Genomic DNA, 23,474 nt, shown 5'->3' with positions numbered 1-23,474 from the left:
ATGTTTGACCATATTAAATGTTATCTAACGTAAATTCTACACGAGATTGTAAGAAAATAATTAAAATATCATTTAGAATAATCTATTTAATGAGTATGATTATATTAATAGCTAATCTATAAATACATTATTAAATTTAAGATTAATTGTGTAAACCAAAGAGGAAAACTATTAAATACGCATAGTATAAGATGAATAGCGTTTTATTTTATTAACATATATCAATATTTCAGAATAAGAAAAAAATATTTTTTAAATTTATAAATAAATGAGAACAGTTTTTTATGTTGAAATTATTTTTTATTGAAATTTACTAGCATAGATTGTATTTTAAACGTTATAATTATAATTTATAAATTATGCGAAACACAAATTTTTTTTTTATGATAATTTAAAATTTATATTTCTATTCATATTCATATAGTTGAACACTTTTTAAAGTATTTTTCAAATTAAAGAATTTTTTACTATATTTATAAAATTTTTACTAAGGGAAGCAACAAAGGGAGCTAACTTTTATTTTAAACGTAATGTTTTCAACTTATATATAATTATAGCGAGGAATAAATAGAATCAGTATAAAAACAAGTTAAAAATAAAATAAAATTTCTATTTCAATATAAATAAAAAAAGATTTGAAATAGATAGAAATTCTTACTAATAGATAAATTTAGTTATGATTAACCGACTTCGAACGCCATAGCTGAAATGAATATTATAAATGGTATAGCGTAAACATTTATTAAATTTGCATACTAATATTTTAATATTATTTATTTTAAAAATAATTACAAGGGAATATAAAAATGAATTGAAAAATCACGATAATTTTAATTTTACATTATGATAAAAAATGCAATTACATTGACAAAAAAAATTATATTGATAAGTAAATTTAAATGATATAATTTATTTGAAAATATGTAATTATTATTTTAAATTATTCAATTCTAAAAGTGTAAATCTCATATTTTTAATTACTCTTTCTTCGTCATTCTTTCTCTTTTTTACTAATTCTATTTTTTTTTTTTTTTTTTTATTCTATTAATATTCTTAAGAAATGCTAGAATATGTTTGCCTGTCTTTTTTCTTGTGGCCAGTAATATTTAATGTTACTGAAATAAATATTAAAAGCTGGTTGACCATAATATGCAATAAATAAATTTTGCATATGTCTCTAATATTATATAAACCAATAAGGAAGACAATTTCATAAAATGGGTCAAAATATTAATTTAACCGACAAAGTAATTATAACACATACGTTTTATTATCTTTCTGTTCATGTTTTTTTATGTTCATGTTTATAAATTTTTTTATAGTACATTGTAGATATAGCATTATATATTATTTATTATACATTCGTATAAAGTATTTTCATATTGAATTTTAATCCATATAATTAGTATATACAATATAATATACAATGAGCATATTAATTACATAATAATCGCGATAAAAATCAGTTTTAATTAACGAATAATATATTATTTAATAATATTATAAAATTAAAAAAAAAATTGTATAATCTTATACGATAAACATGAAAAGAAATATAAATAAAGTACATGTACTAAGTACTAAAATTTATTTCTGACGTACGCAAAGTATTAAGTTTACTATATGATTGGAATAATGTTGTTTCATGACATTATTTACTATATGGTTACTGATATACTAGAATATTGATAAGTGAAGCAAATATTTCTAAGTTTTGCAAATAAAATGTAAAAAAAAAGAATATGAAAATTTTAATTTTCAATATTTCACTAAATTGAACTCTTCATTTTATTACTCATACGTTTACGAATTCAAATTGATAAATTTCTGTCTAAAAATCTTTTCATCAAAAATGTTTCTTATCTTTACTAAACAAAATTCCGAAGAAGTATTCGAAGGACACAAATATAATATTTATACAGATTATTATTAAAGTCCGTTAATATATTTGTTTTAAATCACAACATGAAATAAAAATAAATGTTAACATAATCTATATCCTAAAAACGTAAATATTATTTTATTAGACAATTAGATTTTATATAATAATACTAAATATTATCTATCCTTATTCTAAAAAGATTTTATCAATAAAAGGCACTTGTAAAATTATAAAAAATAAAAAAAATTTAATGAAATATATTTTATGTACATAAAATTAAAATTAACATAACAAAATTACTAGATACTTGAAAAAATATATTAGAACATCTTATTAAGAGTGGCTTATTACTAATAACTTATTTGATCATTAATTTATAAAATCAATCAATTTATTAAATAAATTAACATTATTAAAGAAACGTTATTAAACTATTATTAAATAAATAAATTCAGGCAACAATATGATAAAAACCAATATTTTAGAATTAACTTATAATTTTTACAATATATTCTGAAAAAGTTTTATTAATTTTCTATTACTTATATATCAATATTTGCAAAATTATAATAAACAATTCCAGCGATAAATATTCCTTCCTCTAATAAAGCTATTATATTATTACAATTTAGATCGGACGAACTTTATTGTTACTTTCATTTTTTTTAATTATTTTAACCATTTTTTTTAATTCATCCAAATCTTAAAATAAAAATAAGTCTCATGGATTTAATAATCTAACCTGGCGTATAATGTTAACTTGACGTAGGAGATACGATAATTTTCCAATAATTAAAAAAATCGTTCAAATTTACTCATGCAGATAATATAATTAAATTTCTTACAAATCGGAAAAACTGCTCATTAAACATTTAGATATTTCATCACTATCAATACATTTGGCCGTATTACAGCGGAAAATGGATAATACTTTAAAGCATACAAAAACTTATATAGAAGATAATTATTCAATACCCTTTTTAAATTGTTTTTTCTCCACTATTTCTTTGTGTTTCTCTCTCTATCTCTCTCTATCTCTCTATCTCTCTCTCTCTCTCTCTCTCTCTCTCTCTATATATATATATATATATATATATATATATATATATATATATATATATATATATATATATATATATATTACATGTACCCCGTATATACATAGACGTTTAGGAACGCCAATTCGCCAATATGCATACGCAAATCTATCCTTATATTTTTATATACGGTTTTTATGAAAAGAGTCGATAAACTTCAGAAGCAGATATTAATCAAATATTATATTCTATCTGATTGTAAGTCTGACGTCATCGAGGTAACTAAGCGCACATAATTGGAAAACTTTAATGCAGCACAATACTAACCGCTAAAACTTCTGATTTCATCATTTACTTATCCGCACATTTTGTAAGACTGTAGATTCTCGTTTGTAGATTTTTTAATAACAAGAGAATCTATAAATATAATGTATATAAAATTGGTATCCATATATCAAATACGTTTTACCCACATATCCGAATAGATACTGCATATGATTTGTATAAGAAATTTGTTTAAGAATACTAATTGAGCTGTAGTTAAAATCTATTCGTTGTTTGATTTTTAACCTTTACATTCCAAGACTCGATTGCTTTAAACATCTAAATTATTACAAATTAAATTTTAAGATTCTGCCATATTTGTCAAATAAATTATTTAAAAATATTTAATATTCTAACGAAATAATTGAAATCTATGAAGAATTATAGTGTGTAATATTAAAAATATGGTCAATATATTAGAGATGAAATATCTATTATTTTTCATTAAAACTACAAATTTTTCTGAATAAAATATTTAAAGTACAAAATTATTTCTAATAAAGAATTAAGATTCATATATATTTTAATAAAAATATAAATATAAAATTAAAGAGAACAATACAATAAATAAGTTTATATAGACTTGTGTAAGTATAAAAATTTATATAATGAAGTTCTGTTGACTAACAAAGACCGTTTATATTAAATATTGACTCGACTCTATCAACTATAAATAAACTTTCTCGATCAAATTGTATCATTTATAATATTATAGATTATAATGTAGCTATATTCCAATGTTTAATTAAAATTTTCAATATGATTTTAAAATCAAATAAATACGTTGAAAATGAATTTTATATCAGTTAAGTTTATAACCTGCATAAAAATTAGAATTAATATTATATTTAAAAACTTCATTATATTATAAGAATTGTGTCTTAATTTTGTAAATTGATAGAAAATAAGGATAAGAAGTAGTGCAAATGAAAATGAAAGTCTTAGAGGAAGTATTTACTATTAAATATATATTATTACTGCACCTTTAATCTGCATACAAGATCTAAATATATTTAAATATATTCAATTTATTAAAAGGAATGCATTATTCTTTTTCAAAAAATGTTTAGAGCAAATAAATATTAATTTTGCGTACTTATTCAGTCAAATTATGATTAAAATAAAATACAAGATAATATAATTATAGAGAAGTAAAATATAATTAAGAACTAAAAAGAAGATTAATAGTACAGTCGGCAAGAAAGGTAGCATAGTGTTCAATTATAGATATACCGACAAACGAAAAAATTATAAATACAATGTTAGGGAAAAGGAGGAGATAATAGAAATTTGCAGCCCAGATAGTAAAAGAATTAATATATTTAAAAAATGATTACAAAACATAAAAATAACTAGTATATAATTAATAGATAAAAAAAATAAATAAAGATAATAAATAGATAAGCAAAATAAATAAGGATAATAAATAGATAAACAAATTAAATAACAATAGAGTAAATTTACTATACAGATTTTCTATATATAGCGTGGGATATACATATACTAATACCTCTAGTACTCCTAGAATTACTATTACTAATACATCAATAAAGAAAATAACAATAATCAACAGTAATAATAACTGAAATGATAACATTTTAAATTATTATGGCTTTTTTTCTTCATTATCTTAGAATTAATTAAGAATTTTTATAATTTATTCGTGTATATAAAATATTTTGATGTATTTATAACAATTAAATCATTAATAGTTTTTTAAAATTACTTAAGTTTTAAGATTACTTAAATATTTTTCTTTCTTAAATACTCTCATTCTTTCCTATTATTATTTCCCAAACGTCTACATGCTCTATCATTCTCTCCTCTTTCTCTCTCTCTCTCTCTCTCTCTCTCTCTCTCTCTCTCTCTCTCGCATACACACACCCTCTCTTATTTATTAGTATACACACACATTGCGTGCATACTCAATATTTATCTATACCCTTTTTATTTATTTCTGGTTCAACCGAAAAATCATATAATAACTGACATTCCAATATGTTTATATCAGTGAAATACAAAATACGATTTTAAGAAATTAATTATTTTCAACGTCATAATTGAATTTACATATTACCGATATTAGATTACATTTAATTAATCGTTAAATGATTTGATTGATATTAATCTTAATATAATGTAAATATAAAAGTAAACACCGATTTATTTGTAAATTTTTATTATCTTCATTTCAATTATTTACAACTATATCGAGATAATGTTATGTTACTATGTATATATAGAGACATAATTGATAAAACCTTTAGATACTATATATAAATTGTGAAAATTCCTAATATAATTTAATAAGCTTCTTATTTAATTACAAAATTATTTTAGATTCTCTTAATTAAACAATTTCTAAAATCATAATAAAAGATTCGCAAATTATATTAATGATTTAAATGATATTAATTCAACAAATTGTAGTAAAACGATAAAAACATTGAATATTTAAATTAAACTACAAATCAAATTGGAAATTTATTATTAAAATATTCCTGATTTGCAGAAAAAAATTATTATTAACGCTTAAACACTCAGTGTCTCTGATAGAAAAATATAATTTTATAATTAACAATACGATTATTGTAACTTATAGCGGTAAAATTATTTTAAAAAAATTTGAAATAAAAAACTTAATTTTGTTACTCAATCAACCTAATAATATTATAATCCTTAGATTTTATTTTTATTTAATCTCAAATCAATTTCGTTCATTAATTATTACAATAAATATATTACTAGAAATTTAATCGATAACAAAATTTTATTACGTTCAATATTCAAGTATATTTAATATTTTTTTTTTTTTTATAAAATTTGGATGAAATTTAATATGTAATATTCAATATTTAAAATGTTTATATTCATAACTCAGTATTACCATTTGCATTCCACTAAAATTTGTAAAAATGCATTTTAAAAAAAGTATAACACTATTTTTTAAAAACAATATTTTATTTGTTACATATTTGCATTCACCAGTAAATTTTTATAATATAAATAGAATATTACCTAAGGCAAATTTTTTATAATATACATAAAAATTAATAATAAAAAAAGAAAAAATACATAAAAAAATATAAGACGAGAAGATATTTGACGATATTACCTTTAAACGTCATTCTAAACAGAAATCAATCTTTTCTAGAATTTGTCTATTAAAAATTTATTTGTTATTATGTAAATTTTAAAAGAATATAAAATCTATTTTACTTATTAACATAGATATATAATATTATATTGTCAACAAACGCCTATGTATTTATATTCTATATGCATTCTAAAATTTATTCATAATAGATTTTCTTCGCACTTTTGTAGCATTATCCTAATTGATATTGTAAAATAAATTCGCAATAAAAATCTTTTGAACATTTTAATTGCAAACCACGTTTAAATCTTAAAGCTATTACGACGCATCCATACATTTTAAGAGGAAAGTCGTAAATATAATTGTACTTACTAACCTGGTTTAATTTATTATTGTCCATCTAGCTTCGGTCAATCCGAAGTAATCGAGCACCTTTTGAACTAGAATAAAGTAATTAATACATTGAAATACCTTTGACTTTGAAAGTAAGCCATATAGATTTATTAAACTTTTATGAACTATAAAGTATAATATTTATTGAAGTACTCACACTGAAGTTATGATCAAGCACTTCCTTCCAACTCTTATTAGGTACCAATTATGTCGCTTCGTAATAGAATATAACGATAAAATCCATAAAATTTTTACAATTTTCTAAATCAACTACCTAACTATAAAATTAACTTTAAATGCATAAATGTAAATTTTTATTTTGTGGAAAAAATTTATAAGTATATTAATTATAATAATTATTTCGCTATTGTTTGCGCTAATTATGCGCTATCTTATACAATAAATATTCCAACGGTAAAACAACGATTAAATTTAAATTACCCTTTAAATTATTAATTGTTCATTAAATATATAGTTAGAATTAATTTTAACAAACTTTTATTCATTTATAAATTTAATATTCTGTTCAACTGTGAAAAAATGTTCGTCCACTGAAGATATTATCTCTGACGTCAATACATATTTTGAATATTAAGGAAAAGTTATTTTTTGACAAAGATAAAAAAACAAACCGTTAATAGAAAAAGTTCATACGTTAGATTAATATATTTTTAAAGTAATGTGATTTATCATTTTTAATAACAAGTATGTATAAATATTAGTATATCATTTATATTTATAGATCGATTGAGAGTCGAATGTGATTCCGAATTTATTAAAAAAATTAATCTATATTAAAATATTTATCATTATATTATTTTAACACAGTTCAGACATATTTGTCAAGCTTCATCTTACTAATATGTATTTTTTCAGAAACTAAGCTAAAAAAAAATTGCTCGCTCTTATGTGATTCAATATATTGTATAAGTATAAAATAAAATATTGTAATTTATAAGTATTATACATACAATGAAAATTATTAAAATTTAAATACTTATACTAAATATTATAGATACTAAAATATTTTTTATATTTTCTCTTGGGTAAGGTATAAATTATATATCGTTAATAATTATTATTTATTATTAAGAACGATTTAAAATAATTAATAAATTAAAAATACTAAGAAACAAATATAAAATATTACTAATAATACTAATTAATAAATAAATAAATAAATATGAATATTGATACTATATAAACCAAGCCTTCAATAAAACTTAAATAATTACATGTACAAAACTTTCGACTTTAATTTTCAATAAATTCAAATTAATTGATGATTTATACTAACTATTTAACTCATATTTACATACCATTTTTCATTACTATATTTTCTTATTTTCAATAATTTTAAAATGTCATGTTTTATGTTATGATATGATATTAATAAAACTGTCGTAATAATTATATGGAAAAAATAAGTATTTCTCAGAATAGGAAGTTTGAATGACAGTAGTTTCATAAATTGCACTTAAAAATCATAATAAAATCCAAAAAATTCTCATGTTACATTGATTATGCTGCAAAATCCTGAGCAACGATCATTAATCATGATAGTTATCAAGAAAGAGAGATCAAATGGAAGCTTTATAGATCGTTTTATAAGGGCCATTCATATATTATATTACATCGCACCAGCTTCGTTTGCACGCGCGTACATATGTATAATTAAATGCTAAATAATACAGTCAATTGTCAAAAGAATAAACTGCATAAATATTTAATCAATAATAAAAGTTCGATAGTTATTTATACTTTGTCTATTATTATATTCAAATTCATGATTATTTTATATCTTGAATTTTATATAAAAATTCAAATAATCATATTACCTTGAAAGAAAAAACTAGAGCATTTTTAAAAGTCATTTTCATAAATCCTACTGAAATATTTTTTACTAAAATTAAAAATATTTCAATAGTAAATATTTATTATTAAATTAATCCATAAACTGAGATTGCGAGAAAATTTTTCTCTGGTCAACTTATCCCTCTTTACCTCATCCTCCTAATATAGGCACAAGCAGACGCACAAAATAGTCTTTCTCCCTCTACCTGATTATTATCAACAATGCTCCTATAACATCGTTATGGCCTAAAGATAATAAATAATTTATTGAGCCCACAAATTTAAACACCTTGTAAAGGTATCCACGCTATCGAATGAGTCAATGCAACTGACGCTCCGTAACTTCTGGATGAATGAGGCAGCGCGCGCACCAAGCCCAAGAAGAAAGAAAGGAGAGAAGAGTCACAAAGCTGCGAATCAGTCGAAGATTTATGAATGAAGAGTACAGCTGGGTGGGTCGATGGGCCGCGGGGGCAGCACCGCCCGCGCCACCGACCGTATTGATTAATACGGGCAAAAGGCCGCGCGCACCCGGCCGCGAGTCCATTCAGCCCCGTGAATCCTTAGGCTTTTGGTATCGATTGCGTGGGCGCCACGGCCCCCCCCCCCCCCCCCCATAACCCTCCACAATCGCCGAACACTTGCGTGGGCAGCCCTTGCCGGCGACCCCGGCATCTAAAATGTTCGAACTGCCTCGAGTGTACAACTGTCCTACACCACTGCTCACATTCTTTTCCTTCCTATTCTAAATCCTATTCTTCGTCATTTTATTCTTGATTTTTGTATTTTCATTTGGTGTTTATTTAGCCTCCCGATCAATTTATACATTTATAAGAATTTTCAATTGCTTCCAGGGTTGTCATCAAGGTACTGTGTCATTCTAAAATCCATATCGAGTCCGATCTTCCTTCAAAAGTTATATTTACTTTTGCAACATTACAAATAAAGACAATAATTTGTCTGAAATTAATAAAATTTTTTTTTAACAATCTGTAAATCACTCTTACAACTTTGAACATGTTTTACAATCTTCCTTCCTGCAAAATATATCAATTACTATAGCATTATTGTTATTGTCATAATTATTATTAAATATTAAGATAAATATTTTCTTAAAATATTTATATTTTTCATAAATATAACCAGATATATTATTACATTGTACTTCTTCTGCATATAAAGATTAGAGAAAATCCAAATGTTCTTTATATTTTAAACATTAGAATTTGCGAATAAATTAATATAAAATAAATATTTTAAATCACTACTAAATCACATACATGTTTCTAAGCAATTAATTCAATTAATTATAATTAACAATACAATGATTTTTGTAAAAAGAAGATTAAAATTGCCAAATATTTTAATATATATTATAATGTTTCTTAATATAGATCTCTCCCTCGCTTCTTCGCTTTATCACATACGCGCACACACCTAAACACGATCTCTCTCTCTCTCTCTCTCTCGTCCTCCCTCCCTCTTTACAATAATTAAAGATTTTAATCATCTGTTACATTAATTTTGATTTCATCGTGATTAATATCCCATCTAATATTTTTTCATATGTAACATATACTCAAATATTTTTTTTATTTTTTTTTTTTTCTGAATGTTTAGTATAAAATAAACTTTACTTGGATACAGAAATCCTACTCTTTTTATTTATATTTGTTATAAATTTATTATAAATTTTTTGTAAAGTAATTAAACATCGTCATAATAATATATATTACAAGTGTATTAAACGTAAAATGTTCATATTTTAAATTTCAACATTTCATATTCATAGGTAATTAATACCAATAATATTTATTAAAAAGTCCATTTTTAATAATTATTATATTAATAACATCATTCTCTTTTCTATAGAAACTTAATTAAACCGTAACTACATACATATTTAAATTAAAATAACAATAATACTCAATAGGTGAGATGGTCAACGTATTCATCAAGTATTCATTAATTCCAGTCTTCATTTTTGTAAATAAATTTACCATACCTAAGTTCATCAGCTACTTTGTGTATTCATCTTTTAAACTTAATTTTTTCTACACTTGTTCCTCTAGCTAAAATTGAATTGTATATACAAGCGGGTGCAATAAATACAACTATATTAGTATTATTTGATGTTATATAAATGCATTTCTGTATATCCGCCTATGATTCTAATTTTAACAAACTATTTTCTCTAATTAATTTAAGATCGATATTTATAGTATAGATATTATAAATTGATTATTTGTAATATGAGTATTCAAGTAAAAGAAATAAAAATAAATAAAAGTTAACATATGATTTCCAAATTTCATAATAAACTAAAATATTTAACAAATTAAACTATCCAAATCATAATAAAAATAAATAATCAACGATTTGTCAATAATTTAATATTATTTTCGAATCTTATATTCTTCTTAACTTTCCATAAGTAATATAAAATGATTTCTCAAATGATAGCTACATAACTTATGCTACATCCTTAATAAATACAATAAATAGTTTTACGATGCGCTAGAAATGGACATTATTATTCAACAATGAATTAATCTTTATTATTTGATAAAATGATACATAATTGATATTATTAAATGCTGAAAAATTTATTATAATTTAAAACAAAATATATTTGTTTATTAAAGAATTTATCATAAATATAAATTGCTTTTAGTTTACGAATTAAGAAGAATATATGTTAATTTTACTGAGTGAGGACATTCATAAAAATTAGAACTAATAAAAAACTCTGGGCGTTAAGAATAAAAAATTTTAAAAATTAAATATTTAATCTTGCAGAAGATTTTGAATCAACATTATATAAAAATACAAATACATTTACTGCGTTCATACAAAAGAAATATATAGCATTTACGTCAATACTTTGATATCTTTACTTAGTATTATTGAATAGGATTAGTACAATTGAATATTTTAATTCATCGAAGCGAAAATATGATACGATGATCAACATAACTTTTTCCTTTTCATGCGCATAAAGAAATTTTCATAATTCATTCACGAGATCATCTGATTAACAAAATTAATGTTCGTAGCCTTTATAAACTGTCGTGGTATCAATTTCATTATGATAAAGAATTAAAATTAACACGATTTATTAATAAGTCCGACTGAGCCGAGCATATGCAAGCGTACTTTTATCTTCAAATAATTCTTCTATGCAGTATGACTATCCAGTACTTAGTAATTGATCAACTAATTAATATGAAAATAATATATTATTTTTCGAACATTATATCTGTTGTTAATTCATGTCAAAATAATTGAAACTTCACTGTCATGTTCACTGTTCTGTAGTTGATCCTACAAGTTATAATCTTATATTGTTAAATTAAATTATTATTTTAATGCTTTATAAATTAACTATATATCATTGGTTGACTATGTACCATTAAATATGAGACTGTCATTCAAATATGATCACTGTAACATAATATTGCCAGTATCGAAGCTAAGTTTTAATGTACATCTTTGATCTTTTCTACATATTTTCATTGAAAATTAAATATTGAAAATGATATTGCACTACCAATGTTAAATTAAATATATTAAATATGAGTCAATATTAGTTTTAAAATAAAACCGAAAAATACCAATGGATCGAATGCCGTAGTTATTATGATGTAATCGCAATAATTACTCGATTATCATATTTGAAATACTGAAATAAGACATTCGGTCTATTCGGTTTGGCACTTATTTCGTTATTTTTTAATCGTATGACTAAGTGCAATGCATTTCTTGGAAATAAGTATTTCTTTCAAGAAAAATCGCTACGTCGGTAAAGGAAATGTATCAAATTTTATTATGTACCTTCAAATGGTAATTTATTATAATACACTCCAATTATAAAATACAAGTTTATCAATAACCAATCATAGACAATGAACTGTTAAAAATATTGAATAAAAATAGCAAAAAAATAAAAAGTTGCACTGATATCTAAAAACGATCTTTATGAAAACGTATCTAACTAGCGGAATAATTACCACAAACTCCAGATTAGTCTATATGTAATTTTCGCTAATGCAATAATATCACACTGCTACTAAAATTTATAACATTAAACACTTTTATAAATTATAATTTTATAACTTTTAACATTAGAATTTAGTATTTTAAATGCCGAGTCTATAGATGAATTTTATTTATCAATGCAATGAACAATTTAATTTTAATTTAAAACCAGTATTTCAAAATTATTTAAACAAGAGGAATCGTCGCTCTCAAAAGAAAACTGAATGAATATCGTTATGTTTCATAAATTACATTTATTAATTAATCATTTAAAAATATAGCCGAAGAAAATTAATTTATAACATTAAAAAAAAAAAATAAATAAATAAGAGAAAACAAATAATCTCCTCTATTCATGAAGTGAAATGAGTGTCCACAGGTAATTATACTTAATCTATATTATATCTTATTTTAAATTGCTTTGTTTTTTATGAATTGCTTTCTGAAAAAATATAATAAATTATGCACATTCTTAATCAAATACTATTGTGTCATACATAATTGTGCATTATTTTGCTTGACATACTTATTTAACGATCTATGTTCTATAATAATGATAGGCAAACTGTTTAACAATTAATTTTTCATTTATTTTTCATTATAAATATTTTTAAGCAGCGAATTTACAATTAAAATGACATATTATAAAATAAGAAATTAAATTAATTACATCTATTAAATTATTAGATATTACAATTATCTTATAAGATATTAAATTAATTTAAATATTATAAAGCTGTTAGCAGTATAATAAACGGTAAAAATATGCAATAAACGTTAAAAACATGCATTGTAATGTTATGAAATGTAATGTAATGAAAGTTATATCAGGAAACATTCTTATATCCTTTGACTTCGTTTATACAATAGATTATGTTGGAAGTTTTCCATACGTTTGAAAACCAACATCTTTACCTACAGATTTTGTAGGAGAATGGTGTTAATTGTATATTATAATTTGTAATTTAACAGCACAATATTAAAATATATTGTACGTAATCTGTGTTTTGTACAATAGATCATTGTACACACGTTAATCTGTTTTAAGAGTAATTTTAGAGTAAGGTTAGAAATCGTAATAGGGTTATACCTCGGCCCAACTATTTTTATTTATATTGAAATAATGTGCATCCAGTGAATTTTTTTTTATACGGACAGAATTTCATTTGCACGAATGAATTTTCATAAATTTCATTCCTATCGAAAGCTATTTAATAATATAATAACATTAAACAAAGACGTGAATAAAAATTATCGTCATATAAATACAATGTCAACAACTAATAAAGACTATATATATACGTTGCAAAAGCAACGTAGCCGACAAAAACGTGAAAATCTAAAATATAAACCATCACGAATTCAGTTACAGGTATATGAAAACTACTGTGTAACAATATTAATAATTAATAACGATAAGTAAATTAATTTGTAATTCTAAGTAAAAATTATAATAAAGAACAATTGATTTAATTCTGCATTAACTAATAAAAAAGTAAAAGTCAATGGTGCAATGAGTAAATGAAATAGTAATTACCAATATCATCTATTAGTTTGTTAAACTGATAAATATTTTAAGATTTGAAACCAATTTCTTATGAACGAATGTTTGTATATTAATGTAAACTGAAATATATTAAATGATTTAAAAATTTACATATACGAATTTTTAATCAATAACGAAATTTTTTTATTAAATATAAATTTAATTATAATTGACAACATTCGTAGAAATAAAAATGATTAAGAATACAAAAAAAAATATTCTAAATTTTATTAACGTTCTCATATTTTTTAGCTTTATTTTAAAGATAATAAATATTACTGTTTAATATAAAATATAAATAAAAATATTTAATATATATTTAATAAATAGGTAATTGGCAATGGAAGTCCTTCAGAACCCAGATGCGTAATGCTTATTACCGATCATATCAATTATGTATTCAATTGTGGAGAAGGTACTCAACGTTTGGCAGCAGAGCATCATGCAAAACTTACAAAAATACAACATATATTTATTACAAAAGCTTCATGGAACAATATCGGTGGTATATTAGGAACTTCGCTTACAATACAAGATGCAGGAGTACCATTTCTTAATCTACATGGACCAGAAATAATAAACGAACTATTTAGTGCTTCTCAATATTTTATAAACTTGAATAAGATACAGATTATACCTGCAAATACATCACTACAATTTAACGATAAGACAATGAAAGTTACTGCTATCTCAATACAGAATAATAATGAATATTCAAACGATCATAAATTAATAGATCATGAATTTATAGATAATTGTAAACACAAGGTTAACTCTAACGGTAAAAGATCTCGTTCGCCTTGTAATCAATGCAATTATATTAATAATATTGACTTAAAAAAGAATGCAGATAATATGCTGATTTATATTTGTAAAATACATGATAAAACAGGAACTTTAAATATTGAAAAATGTGTTAATGCAGGGGTTGAGCCTGGACCAAATTTGGGGTTATTAAAATCTGGATTAGATATAACACTTCCAAATGGGAAAATTGTTAAAAGTGAAGAAGTAACCTCGAAAACTGAACGAGGCCCTTTATTTATTGGTAAATGTTACAACATGTTTATGAAATATTCCTTAACCTTAATTAAAAATACGTTTATTTCAATATGTTAAACAATTTAAGATTGTTAAAATGTAAAAAACATGCAAGTTTTTGAAAAATAAAATTCAAATACAAACATTAAATGTAATATCAAAATATATGCTATTTCCATTAATTTTAAATAATTATCTTTTCAGTTATGGAATGCCCTAATGAAAATTGGATCGATACGATTGTACAGAATTCAATTTTAATGAAGTATCAAGAAAATTCTATTACAAATAAGAATGAAATAGTTAATGTTATAGTACATTTTACACCTGAGAATGTACTAAACAATTCAAAATATATAGAGTGGATGCAAAAATTCGGTGCAGAAACTGAACATTTAATAATAAATGAAAAAAATACTGGTTTTTCTAGTGAATCTATTCATAAAATGCAATATAAGCTTAATTTAGTACATCCTACAATATTTCCTCTTTTTGATAATCACAGCTTGAATAACTATAGTGACAGAAATCTTGAAGATAATGTTTATATAAACGAAATTCCAAAATCTGAAACAGACAAAAATATCGAACTAGGTACTTCTTATGTAAGTATGTTAAACATATTGTAAGTTTAAAACACTTAAATTATTTAATACATAAAAGTACTATATATCTTTTTTAAAACTTATTGTATCTTTTGTAATTTCAATCCATAATATAATTATAGATATACTGAAAATTTTTTCTTTTTTCATAACAGGAAGAAAAGAAAATTATTATTCATCGCTGCAAGACCTTGAATACATTTTCATTAAGACCATTTACAGGATGGAATTCAGAAACTAATGTACAAATAGAGCCACAAACATATATTAATGAAGCACACGATGTTCCAGAATATTATAAAACTATTTCAGATTTAAAATTAAAATTAAATAATAAAGAAAAAGTAATAGAAGATGTGCAAAGTTATCCAAGGCTATTAATGTTAGGAACTGGTTCCTCTATACCAAATAAAATTAGAAATACTAGTGGCATACTTTTACAAATAGATGAAGAAAAAAGTATAATTTTAGATTGTGGAGAAGGAACTGTAGGTCAAATTATGAGATTTTTTGGTGAATCGGAAGGATATAAAATTTTGAAAACTATTAAGGTAAACAAATTCTAACTAAAAATTTTAAAAGTACAAAATTCATCAAAATCAACTTTTGAATATATTTATACATATATATATATATATATATATATATATATATATATATATATATATATATATATATTAAAATAATATAAAATATTAAAAATATAAAAATTTTAAATGTACAGGTTTCTATATATTACAGAAACCATATTTTAAAATATGTTCTGCTTTATGTATATTTACTTATAAGAATATGTATCTTTTTAAAATAATACACATGATATTAAAAATAGATAGTAATATTCACTATTTGTTAAATAATTTAATTGAAATATTTTAATTGAAAAATATTTATTCATTATATTTGTTGAATAAATATTATTATTAATAATTACTATAAAATATAAAATTCACAATAAATTTATCATTAGAAAAAAGATTTCAACAAGTAATAACAATATGAAAAGTAATAATATAAGTTTTCTCTCCCAACTCAAATATATAAATAACTTAATTTTAATTAATTTCAGGCTGTTTACATATCACATCTACATGCTGATCATCACTTAGGATTTATTGGGATCCTAAAGCATAGAGAAAAAGTCACAGATGAGCCTTTATTTTTACTAGCTCCGGAACAAATCTCATCATTTCTTGAACTCTACAACTGCAAATTTGAATCCATTAATAGACAATATAAATTCATTAATAATAAAGCTTTTTTACAGAAGCAAGAAATTTTACAATCGTCATTGTCAAAAGCTTTATATAGTGCCACAGGCATTTCTAAAATATCCACAGTTTTTGTAAAGCATTGTCTATTTGCATATGGAATTTTAATAACTTTAAATGATGGACAGAGCATATGTTACAGGTCAATATTAAATGTATTAATTATACATAAGCAGCTGTTAAGATGAGATTCATAAATTAATAAATAATCTTAATGTATTAATAATAATATTTTATATATTATATTAATATTAATCTTAATAAATTAATAATAATATTTTAATGTCATTATTCATTTTAAAAAAAAAAATTATTTTTCTTTATGAATTTTAAATTAAATAATTATTATTAATAAAAATTGTCTTATAAGGCCATTAAGTACTTTCATATATATATATATATATATATATATATATATATATATGCGTGTGTGTAATAAAGAAAAAACTGAGAATAGATTATTATTGGAATCTCTTACGAACTCTAATAATTGATTTGAAAACTAAAGTATTTGTTAAATCATAAATAATAATATAGAGTAATTATTTAATAAAAAACTAATTAGTAATTAACAATTTCAGTGGAGACACAATGCCATGCAATACTTTGCTGAATCTTGCGAAAGGCTGCTCCATTCTTATTCATGAGGCAACAATGGAAGACGATTTAGAGCATGAGGCAACAATGAAACGTCATTCTACAATATCTCAAGCTATAGAAGTTGGTGAGAAAGCTGAAGTAGACTTCATCCTTCTTACACATTTCTCACAACGCTACAGTAAACTTCCAGTTCTACCAAAAGACAAAAGCTTGGAGTCTGTTGGAATAGCTTATGACTTTATGATCATTAGCTTGAAGAATATTAAATTGTTACCTTATTTCTATCCAATACTAGATATCATATTCAAAGAATTTCAAACAACACTAAAAGCAAGAGCCCAGAGACGTATGGTTAGGAGAGAATACCAGAAAGAACAATGTATGGAAATTTATAGTAGATAGACGATTCTTTTTATTTATTTGAATAAGATTTTTTGAATTTTGGATATATTGATATATTCTGTTATAATTTTTATTTTTAATTACTTTTTTATTATGAAAAAATTATACAAATAAAACATTATAATAATAAATAAGAAATTATAAATACTGTTAATAAATTTATATAATTTAAAATCAATATTTTACTTATAGTCTTGAATTTATTTTCTATTAAAAATATCATTATTATACAAAATATTTTTAAAAAATTAAATTTGATATTTACAGTAAAATGTTAACGCGTTTAAATTTGTAAAATAAGTAACAAAATTAAAAAATAGAAGAAATTTTAGCTTTTAATGGATGCATAATTAATTAGTTTATGAATTTTTTGTAATATACATTATTTTGAAAATATAATTATATTTTTGTTTGGCATACACTCTAATAGTAAATATGCAACTTTTTAAATTATATACTTGATAATTCAATTACCTTTACTATACAGATAAGAATTATTTCAAACTATAAATAAATGTATTTGTTTTTAAAGTAATCTTACCATATATGAATTTTGATCTTATATAAATTTTTTTCAATATTAGTTATTAATTTGAAAAAATACATGAAAAACACAAGTATGTGAAATTTTATCTATATTTCAATATAAAGAAATTACATTCTAATATTTAATTTTATATTTTAATTATACAGTAGCAGTAATTTTGGTAATTATATGAATTAATTGTATTCTTATTAAAATTTTAACATGAATAATGGACACTTGAATTATATTTCTAATTTATTTTAATTTATTGTTTAACTATATGTATATATATATATATATATATATATATATATATATATATTTAATTTATTTTTTAAAGCTAACTTAAAATCTTATGTCTTTACTACTTTTTAATATACAAAATTATATCGTGTATTTACATTTATTATGAAGGCATTATATTTGTTTACAATAAATTGCCTGATATATTGATTCCTTTATTTGATTTAAAAACCATATTAGCAAAAGCAAAACAACTGTAAAATTTTATATGTACAGTATAGAGCGTTTTAAAAGTTTTTATAATGTAAAAAATAAAAATACTGAAATCAATTATTATAATTATAGAGCAATAAAAAATTTTTCTAAATTTTAGATATAAAGCAATACTTTACATTGGAATTACTTGAAACATGTAAAGTTTATGCCACCTTAATTCAATATTATGAAATTGAATTGTAAAATAATTATAAAACATATAGAATAAAAATTATATTTAACAAATATGATGAAATTTTTCCTTTAAATTTTCTTACAAAATAAATAATATAAATAATTCAGATTTTAAGAGCATGACAGGAAAATATAACATAAATATATATTAGAGTACACTTATTGGTTACCTTCCATAAAAACCATTTATTATTTTTACAAAGTTAGAACACGTCGTTTTAGTTCTTTTCTTTTTTTAATGTGAAATATTTTACGTTCCTTGTATCGATGAACAATAAGTAAAGTACAATAAGAGAGACACTTTTATAAGATTTTTGCATCAGATTATAAAGTTTTCAAATATCTAACGCTCGACACAAAAAATAAAATATTGTAATCATTGTTTATTCTACTTATTTTTCTCCTTTATAAAAACAATATAATTATAACCTGGCGCCATCATTCTATTATTAATTATACCATAATTTATATTAAAAAAGATAAACGTTAGTATGAAATATTTACTTAGCCAAAGAGTAGTAGAAAATCGTAGAGTTTAAGTACAGGAATATATATATATACACAACAGACAAGTTCTTTCAATAAACGATCATTATAAAAATGCAATGACCGACGCATGTAAATTCATCGCAACTCATTAATTTCAATATCGATAAAAAATTATTTTCGACAACTGCACAATGTAATTAAAACAAAAACATTTTTTCCATTTCTTGAATCTGTTTCTTTCATAACATATTTTTATTAACGAACTCGCTATTAAATAACGTCTATTTGGTATAAAAATGTAATGTATACATAAATATGTATGTAAGTATGCATATGCGCGCATATATATATAAATATATGTAAACATTTATATATATATATATATATATATATATATATATATATATACACGCAAGTGTGGATGTATGTGTGTGTGTGTGTGTGTGTGTGGGTGTGTGTGTGTGTGTGTGTGTGTGTGCGCGTGTGTGTATGAATTTATAAATATAAGTATATATGCACGTAAGTATGCGTATCCATATATATATATATATATATATATATAAATGTTTACATATATTTATATATATCGTATCGAATTGGAATGGATAGATTCGAAGTTAGCTTCCGCGAGCATATATACACACATATGTGACGCCGCGAGTTGAGCTTATTATTTAGAATAGAATTTTATGAAAAGTAAATTTATTTCAATTTCTCAATACACGCCAACTGTGAAGACGAGATGCATTATATTCTTTATGCAATTTCGACAATAAAAATTTTTAAAAAATGTAGGGTGCATTTAGGTGGTATCCTATTTTTCTAACAACCACATTAAGTAATATAAAAACGGAACGCTATATCGCCCTTTACTAGCTTATTCGTATATACTTCGTAGAAATGCATAATAAATATTATTATTAGATATAAAAATTTCTACATTAATACGTTAATCGCAATATAATATTTTATTTGTTCCGCAAAAGGTGCTACATCCCAACGAAATCTTATTTTATATTTGTAAATATTATCGTTAATAATATCGTTAGTAAAAATTATCGTTAATAATATCCTTTTTATAATATTCCATTCAAGGATTTAATTTCAATCTTTTTAACAAATTCATGATTGATCTTAAGGGTATCGATTGAACAATAAAAATGTAGGATTAAAACATAAAATATAGATTAATTTTGTCGATTTCCCGTTCCAGTTGTCTCACTAGCGCCCACATTGCTAAGTATACTTGTTAGATAAATACGTGTAGCAAATAATTAATCGATTTCAATGACAAAGATCTGAAATTCTACGTATTGTTAAGCTTAAGAGTAATATAAAAGGATAAAACGTATTTGCAGATCGCTTAAGAAAATAAGATCCCATCCAAACGTATCCGAAGTGTACGAATGCATGTGTACGGGGCTCTGCGGAATACCAAATTGCACACACGCGTATAAAAAAAAATACCGTGCTTCGCCCATCACGTACCAAATACACCATGCATATGGATTATTTCGCTTTGCGTATAAATATCTTTTATCTCTTTGCTACCGTTATCGTTTCTCTTCATCCCCCCCCCTCTCCAAGTCTATCTTAGACAAAAATCGCGCAATGACGAGGACGAGGACGAGTTCGTGATGTAGATCCTGGCTCTCATTTTTTCCTTTCCTCTCCTTACTCCACGTGATCATGTCCTCGAATTCGTTAAAGCAGATGCGGCATACGTAGAGAGAGTTTAGAAGTCGAAGAAATTAAAATTCCCACTTGGTAGCGGAAGCGTAGTCGGTCTCGCCAAGGCGAAGGGCGCCGTTCTTGCCAGCACTCAGGTAGCGCCCATCCGTGGACTTGATACAGAGCCGCGAGGGCTCGCGCAGCTCCAGATAGAATCCACAGGATGCGAGCTCCGCGTCTACGCTCACACCCTCGCTGTCCGCGTGCCAGTATTTGCCATTCGTACCTGGAAATTGAAGTGAAAGTTGTTACATTGTACCGAGTAATGGATTCACGAGAGCTTAGAGGCGAAAGCAGCGGATTAAATTAACGAGCGCATGAGTCTGTCGCTTCATCGACCGAATACATTAATTGCTATTGTTATTAATAGATTACGCGGTTGCTTACAGTTTGTAATATTTTATTTCAATGTTAGAAATTGAGCTGATTTTACGCTATGGCCGCTATGAGATACCTTAACACACAGTCAATAATATGCATTTATACAGATGCACTTACCATTTTTTAATGATAAATAATAGAATGAAAGCACTTTTTCTAGTATTAATTTCTAATATTAAGCCTTATTTATTTCCCAAATTTTTATTTCAATAATTTTTCAAATTAATACAACTGCTGCAGATCAAGTAATTATAAAATATTTGATAGAAGAATACATCATTTATAAAAGCAGAATAATTAACAGAGGTATGCGCCTGGATTCTGTTAAGCAGCGAAAATGAAAAACGCCCGTCTGACTTGTTTCTCGCGGATGAAGGCACAAATAGAAGGGATATAAGTGTGTGCGTGTAGCGCATAGCCGGCACGTAAGAATATCTCAATTTCAGAAGAACTTGACGTCGACGATTTTGGCGGAGATGGTAGTCGTAGTCGTAGTCGTAAATCGCAGAAGACATCGTTCGATCGATTATTTTTCTTTCAAAGCGCTCTTGACCCATCACTGACTTGCCTATGTTCATCGTACGACTATCCCAGAAAGCGATAGAGAAAGAGACTCGTCACCTTCTAAAGCATTTTCATATAAAATCCAAAAACAATAAAATAAAGCACTAACGTTAATGTCATGATCCTTGATGGTAAGGATGTGAAACGTCAGCGACACCCAGCGACACCCAGCGACACCCAGCTACACGTTTAAATACGACACGCGCAAAAGCATCGATCCGTGCGCGTTGTGTTAATTTGAAAAGAAAAGCAAAAGTACGAGATAATGAGAAAGGTAGAATGAGAAGGTAGAATAGTAGACGTGGAGTCGAGTAAGCTGAACGATAGAGGAAGGGAAGTAAGTACCCTTGAATCGGACGATGCCACGCTCGCATCTCTCGACCATGATAGTCTCGTAGCCGGCCTTGTTGCACTCGAGCTTGGGACTGAGGGCGCTCTTAGGCCCGACAAAACCCTGCTCGCAGCGCAGCACGAGGACGGGTCGATTCATCAGGTAGAAATAGTACTTGCAGACGTCATTGTCGGCAGCATTGACGCTGTCAGCGTTGGCATATAGGTGGCCCGAGCGCTTGGTGGCAAGGAACTTGCCATTATTGGAGCGCAACGCGACCGTCCCATCCTCGGGCTGCCAAAGCAGGTCGAACAGCCCGTTAGAGGAACGCTTGTGCTCCGATGCCTGAATACCACCCCCGGACTCGAGGCTCCAGTAGCGGTCCTGCATCGTGCGCACGTACCAACGCTTCGTCGTCCGGTCGAACTCGAGCTGGAACGTCTCGTGGCCTGAGATCTCATCCTGGTTGGCCGTCACGTCGACTCCTGAAAGTTTTAAAATAGAGCGTCATCGACTGTCAAGCACTTGGCACGTTTTCACGAATGAATCTTACTTAAAATCGAATGGAATTAATTAGAACGAGAAGTTCTTTATATTCGTCGCTTTATTGAAAAAATATAATAATAATAATAATAATAATAATAATAATAATAATAATAATAATAACAA

At 24.7% G+C, this 23,474-nt stretch overlaps 2 protein-coding genes and 1 long non-coding RNA gene across 3 annotated transcripts in view; 1 reads left to right on the top strand and 2 right to left on the bottom strand.

Moving 5' to 3' along the window:
• Positions 1-6,716: 6,716 nt before the first annotated feature.
• On the bottom strand, positions 6,717-6,946 carry LOC105361366 (uncharacterized). The gene is made up of 2 exons (XR_912836.1): positions 6,891-6,946; positions 6,717-6,780 (listed from the first exon to the last, which is right to left on the bottom strand). It is a non-coding gene; the product is annotated as an uncharacterized LOC105361366 (long non-coding RNA).
• Positions 6,947-13,868: 6,922 nt separating this feature from the next.
• RNaseZ (ribonuclease Z) lies at positions 13,869-18,125 on the top strand. The gene is made up of 6 exons (XM_011498520.1): positions 13,869-13,997; positions 14,502-15,219; positions 15,417-15,821; positions 15,977-16,368; positions 16,887-17,230; positions 17,670-18,125. The coding sequence occupies exons 1-6, from the start codon at positions 13,896-13,898 to the stop codon at positions 18,088-18,090; spliced, it is 2,382 nt and encodes a 793-aa protein (XP_011496822.1). The 5' UTR covers positions 13,869-13,895; the 3' UTR covers positions 18,091-18,125.
• Positions 18,126-20,937: 2,812 nt separating this feature from the next.
• The window catches only part of singed (fascin domain-containing protein singed), a 19,921-nt gene continuing 17,384 nt past the window's right edge, over positions 20,938-23,474 (bottom strand). The window contains exons 6-7 of the mRNA XM_011498518.1: positions 22,820-23,290; positions 20,938-21,755 (exon numbers count right to left, since the gene is read on the bottom strand). Coding sequence (XP_011496820.1) covers positions 21,550-21,755; positions 22,820-23,290 — 677 coding nt within the window. The 3' untranslated portion in view covers positions 20,938-21,549. The remainder of the gene's footprint in view (positions 21,756-22,819; positions 23,291-23,474) is intronic.

The sequence above is a fragment of the Ceratosolen solmsi genome, unplaced genomic scaffold (genome assembly GCF_000503995.2).
Source record: "Ceratosolen solmsi marchali unplaced genomic scaffold, CerSol_1.0 scaffold30, whole genome shotgun sequence".
Taxonomy (NCBI): Eukaryota; Metazoa; Arthropoda; class Insecta; order Hymenoptera; family Agaonidae; genus Ceratosolen; species Ceratosolen solmsi.
This window is presented reverse-complemented; position numbering and strand designations above follow the sequence as displayed.